Here is a 6,000-nt window from a genome sequence, read left to right as displayed (position 1 = left end):
AACTGTCATGAGAAATCAGGTCTCCATCAGTCATCGCTTAAAGGACAATTTCAGAGATTTTCATCTCTGTTGTTACAAGTATATGTAAATGAACAATGTTTACTCTTTCTCCATGCTACCTGCACCCAGATATCCCCGTTTATTTGTCGCCAAAAGTCTGCAAAACACATCTGGCTGTTAAAAGTCCATATACTACCAACCCTGGAACAATACAAAGCTGGTTAAATAGCTGCAAAAATATCCCTTTAAGACCCCCTCTGGAGAAAATCAAGTTTTTAACCTTATTTATATGTCCATGTGGTGTTTTTAATATACTTTTAAGACAAACCATGTTCAAATTCACAAGTCAACACCATAGAGACAGAGCACATTTAGGCCACGCCCACACCGGAGTGGGGTGGGGGAGACAACCCAACACTCTCCGTTGACTTTGTATTGCGTGCAGCGCCTCCTTGTCATTTCTGATTTATAACAAAAAAACAGAACAATGTCTAAAAGCTGCTGTGTGACAGGGTGTACAGCAAACAGAAATATGTTTTTATAAGCTGTCGACCCAAAAAAACAAGCGTTTAAGGAGACATAAGTGGATACAGGCAATAAGACGTGAAGCATCAGCAGGAAGAATGGGTACATTTTGCAATTCTGACACTCAGTATGTCTATGTGTGCAGTAAACATTTTGTCACTGTTAAGTCAAATATCCAAATGTCAGTTTTATATATTATATTTCCTGTCGCTGTTCCCCTCCAGTGGCTGTAGTTCTCAATGTAATATAACATGCCGTGCTCTGTCTCAATTGCCTGTATCCACTTTTGTGTCCTTAAACGCTCGTTTTTTGGGTCAACAGCTTATAAAAATGTCTGTGTTGTTTAGCTTGTTTGCTGTACACCCTGTCACATAGCAGCTTTTAGACATTGTTCAGTTTTTTGTTATAAGTCAGAAATGACGAGGAGGCCGCTTCACGCAATACAAAGTCAATGGCGACGGTTTGATTGTTTTCCCCCCGGTGGACGTGGTCTTCAGATTATGACGCGTGTCGCTCTGTCTCTATTGCTGAGTATTTTCTCCTTAAAACTGCAGTGAACCAATCATGTCAACATGTGGGCGGGCTTTAGCATATCATTAAAGGGATAGTTCACCCAAAAATGAAAATTATTCCATGATTTACTCACCCTCAAGCATTCCTAGGTGTACATGACATTCTTCTTTCAGACAAATACAATCGGAGTTAATCCACACGGCTCCGGGAGTTAATAAAGGCCTTCTGAAGTGAATCGATGGGTTTGTGTAAGAAAAATATCCATATTTAACACGTTATAAAGTAAAATATCTAGCTCGTCTGAAAGAAGAATGTCACCTAGGATGGCTTGAGGGTGAATAAATCATGGGATAATTTTCATTTTTGGGTGAACTATCCCTTTAACTAAGACCGCTCTGAGGCAGCCAGGTTATCCCGGTATATTTTTCTGTTGATATGAATAATCGTGTACTTTTAGCAATTTAGTGATATATATTAGGATGTTATGATATGCCTTTCTCCACTCACGTTCTAAGTTGTTCAAAGCGTTTCTAAGGATTCTGTTTAGAAGGCAGACTGAGATGGCGAACAGAAACATGGTTTGTGTAACATTAGCAACACATTATTTGCTGTTTGTTAACATAGTCAAGCAAAAGGCTAATCATATTAATGACCGTTATGTGTCCGAAGTTGTAGAGAGCGATACATAAAATGCATTACCAGATCCATCGACTAGTAGACGAGCCTGTATAATTCACTCTTCTACTTCTGAATCAGTTTCTAGTTCAAACATTAAACCAGCATTTCCACTTGTCATTGTGCAGCGTTTACTACAGTAAAGTTGAGCGAGTGGAGGCGGGGCTAATTAGCATATTCATGGATCCACGTATAATAAAGGAAGTAAGGGTGTAGAGTTACAGTCAAGCTATTTTAAGGCATGAATTGACATTTAAATATGTAATTTTGCTGATCAAAGATGAGTTTTAAAGGATAAAATTAGTGACTACAGGGGACTTTATTAGTTATAAGTACACAAACTAGCATAATAAAACAAATTGGACATAATGTAATGTCTTTCACTTTTTAAAAACTATAAATAAATAATAATAATAAATTAATTAACTTGCATAATTACATTAAAGATGGTTCTGAACACATGTAGGGTAAGTGCAAGTGCATATAAGCTAATCAGGCTACTCGTATATATGTGTGCCATGCTAGTATGTAAGGTAACTAAAACAGACATTAATGGTAATTATAACTTTGCTCAAATGGCATATCATGTGAGTTTGTAGCCATTTTAATCAGGCACTAAAGAGTACCCATTAAAAATTATGTGAGTCAGTGATATCACGACTAATGGAGACCCAATTTCCCTCAACGCTGGAATCCGCAGAGGATCGGACCATTGGAAATAAACGACTTTGGGTCTATAATCTGCTGTAAGCAGTAAAAACACGGCTTAAAGAGATACACAAATTTAGTCTGATGCTAATCAAGCCAGATTTATCATAATATCAGTACATGTTACGATTTTCTGCGCATGTGCAGTTTTGACATAAGAAAGTGGCTTTGCTTTTGTTGGCTCTAGATTCCCAGGTGTCTCCGCTTTAGCTTCATTAGATTAGCAGCACGTCTTCAAGACAGATTTCCTCCGCAAAGCCCAAAGCTTCGGTTTGACATAAACTAAATACATCTGAATATTTACTGAGCTCTGTGCTGCTCTCGGAGGCTAGCCCAATTAATACTGAACGCTAACATTGTAAAACCCAAACCCATCAGCTCCGTCCTTTGGTAAGATCTCTATGAACATGAGTGAAGTATTATGGATGCTGTAATAGTAAACTAAACTATGGATTCTTACTTTAAACTGAAGTACAAATGCAGTAGTTACATTGCTTGTTCCGTTGAATGCTAGATCACTTTATTTTAAAAGTCTCTGATTGTTCATCTTTAAGTTATATTTACAACGCATGTCCTAACAGGAACAATGGACACAGAGGAACAAATTCAAGTGCTATTCATATCATTTAGGTCTTAGTCATGAGGACCGTGTTACAACGTTGTAATCGCTAAAATCCAGTATAGCAGCTAGCCCTGGTATATGATAGAACTGGTTTAATACCGCAGAGTGACGCTGAACTTCAATTGAGGCAAAATATCAGTAGTGCTGTGCTAGCAAGACAGTGATGTAAACAACAAAACAAAATTAATAATACATATTATATAAAAAAGAAGACATTCCCTTCTTTATGTTTAAGTGTCAGTCTGTTAGACGTGAAGGAACATCAACGTCCTTAAACTGATGGTTTTTGTCTCTTCTCAATGCAGAGTTCATAAAATCCAGTGAGCAGTTAAAACAGTTCTCAGATGTTCCCTCGTTAATATACGCCACTTCTGGTTTTGTTCTCGCAAAATACTGATATTGCCTTAAAAAAGACTATCTGTGCTTTAGAATAATAGGTCCATATTGTTGAACTCATTTAGTTGTGGTTTACAGGAAAAAGCATCCAAACTGTTCAAAAAACTGTGGTGGGTTGGTAATAACTCCCTGCCATTCCCTTTTGGGTCCAGCTGGACGCATCCCTGCAACACAAAGTAAGAGTAGTGTTCAGTGGTGCATCTGTACAGAGCCACACTTCCGTCACTTAGCAGGGCCAGATGCATTTTAAACACATGGTCTCGTGTCCTTCAATGACCCTATATTCGCTCAGTGACACTGTGATTAAGGCTCAACAGATTGCTTTCTCATTACCGCCGATGAAGCAGATGTCAGATCTCCACGTTTGGGTCTGTGAAGCCTTTCTTGCCTTCGTTCACCAGGACAGGTTTTTCCGTCCGCGTGTGCCACACAAGAATCTGTAATAAAAAACACATCGTGGTTTATGGAGTGGAGAGAGGATAATTTGTTGTGATGATGAACTGCTTCACAGTGCCGGGTCAGTGAGATTATGGTCTTTTTTTATATTTCTGTATTCAAAAATACATTGAGATTGCAGGCAATTTATTACTTGGGGGAAAAAAAGAGCCACAGTGGGTTCATTGATTGCAGCCACTTCCATTTTTATTACAGTTATCTTACTCCAATTTCCGATTTTGTTCTCTTGAATACATGGGATGGAAACAGTGATCTATTCGCACATGATTTATGCGATATTCCAAGTTAAATTCACAACTTTGGATAGAAATGAATTTCTGAATTCATGTACATTTTTGGAGAAAGAAAAAAAGGGCAGAAAAAATTGGGTATAACTGTCTTTCTCATTGTTATCTCCTAGTTAAAGGGATAGTTCACCCAAAACTGAAAATTATCCCATGATTTACTCACTCAAGTCATCCTAGGTGTATATGACATTCTTCTTTCAGACAAATAAAATTCGGAGTTATATTAAAAAAGTCCAGGCTAATCCAAGCTTTATAATGGCAGTGAATTGTTGCTTTGTGTTTGAAGTCCATAAAAGTGCATCTATCCATCATATAACTGCTCCACACAGCTCCGTGGGGTTAATAAAGGCCTTCTGAAGCGAAGCGATGCGTTTGTGTAAGAAAAGTATCCATATTTTAAAACTTTATAGACTAAAAAACCACCGTACGCGTCGATTTACGGCGAAAGAGTAACCCTTGAAACGTAGAGGATAGAGCCAAACAAAAGATGAATTAGAGTCTAAAACAATAATTTTTAAAGAGAAATGCATAGGATTTCGATATAAGAGAAGTTTTGTTGAGTTTGTTGTCCAGCACTATCCGCGAGAGGCATCAAGGCGTGCGATTCTCCTATATCCTGCGTCATACAGGGGTCAGGGGTTATTCTTTTGCCATAAATCAACTTGCGTATGGCGGTCAGCCGGTAGTTTGTTATTTTAGTCTATAAAGTTTTAAATATGGATATTTTTATTACACAAATGCGCCACATCGCTTCAGAAGACCTTCATTAACCCCCGGAGCCGTGTGGAGCAGTTATATGGTGGATAGATGCACTTTTATGGACTTCAAAAATGACCCAACAAGTCACTGCCATTATAAAGCTTGGAAGAGCCAGGACTTCTTTAATATAACTCTGATTGTACTTGTCTGAAAGAAGAATCTAATTTTCATTTTTGGGTGAAGTAACCCTTTAAGTCTTGTTTTCAGAATAGTTTTTGCTCAGTCTGTCTATCTATTCACTTTCTGCACTCCTACACGCTAATGCTCACAAACACTCACAGATATAAAGTCCCTCAGCAGTAGTTTAGCATCCACAGAACATTTCTCTGGGTACAGATCCGAAGTGCTGAGGATCTTATTAAATGTGTCATCTTTCATGTCAAATTCTCAAATTTGATCAATGTTTAATTAGAATAATAAGACACTATAGGATTGTTAGCAATCGAATGAAATCAGTATCAACAATACCCATCTTTCCACTGCAGAGGAAACACAGAAGCTGCATTTGAAGTAGAGCTGAACGATTAATCATTAAAAGATTGTGATAGTCTAAATTCCACTATGTCTATTACCATTTAGCTTTTTTTTTTTGCTGCCCATGGCTGAATCTGAAATCACCTCCTAAACCCTCATTCACTATTCCCTACGTTTGTCCACTAATACAGTTCACTTGAAGGAGAATGAAAACGAGTGTGTGAAGTCGGACAGCCGTTGTGTTATGGTGCATTGTGGGATTGAATGAGTGCACTCAATAACATCCACTAGGTTTCGGACACCACTACAAATGGCTGTCCCCTCAAATAATGCCCTATTTAAGGGTATAGGGGGTGATTTCGGATTCAGCCCATGTTAATGAATGAGAGGGTCGGCCATCACACTTCCGACGTGAACGCTCTCATTCATTGATATTGGCAGATAAAACACGTGCTGCTGACGCTTGTGACGTGAAACTGGCTTTAAAGCAAAGATTTTAGGGACTTTGGTTACCCTTTTAAAGTACGATCATCGCACTGCAACATTCAAATCTGATCCGGAGAGAGAGCAGTTGCCATGTAAAAG

The 6,000-nt window shown here is 38.3% G+C and overlaps 1 protein-coding gene across 2 annotated transcripts in view; it reads right to left on the bottom strand.

Moving 5' to 3' along the window:
- Positions 1 to 2,914: 2,914 nt before the first annotated feature.
- b3gat1a (beta-1,3-glucuronyltransferase 1 (glucuronosyltransferase P) a) overlaps positions 2,915 to 6,000 on the bottom strand; it is a 143,522-nt gene continuing 140,436 nt past the window's right edge. The window contains exons 7-8 of one of the 2 annotated variants that reach the window (XM_079825044.1): positions 3,773 to 3,876; positions 2,915 to 3,603 (exon numbers count right to left, since the gene is read on the bottom strand). In XM_079825044.1, the coding sequence (XP_079681170.1) occupies positions 3,790 to 3,876 (87 nt within the window). In that variant the 3' untranslated portion in view covers positions 2,915 to 3,603; positions 3,773 to 3,789. The remainder of the gene's footprint in view (positions 3,604 to 3,772; positions 3,877 to 6,000) is intronic. The other variant, XM_079825043.1, reaches the window with a different exon arrangement.

The sequence above is a fragment of the Gobio gobio genome (assembly GCF_949357685.1).
Source record: "Gobio gobio genome assembly, chromosome: 9".
NCBI lineage: Eukaryota > Metazoa > Chordata > Actinopteri > Cypriniformes > Gobionidae > Gobio > Gobio gobio.
The sequence above is the reverse complement of the archived record's forward strand: the minus strand, read 5'-3'. Positions and strand labels throughout refer to the sequence as shown.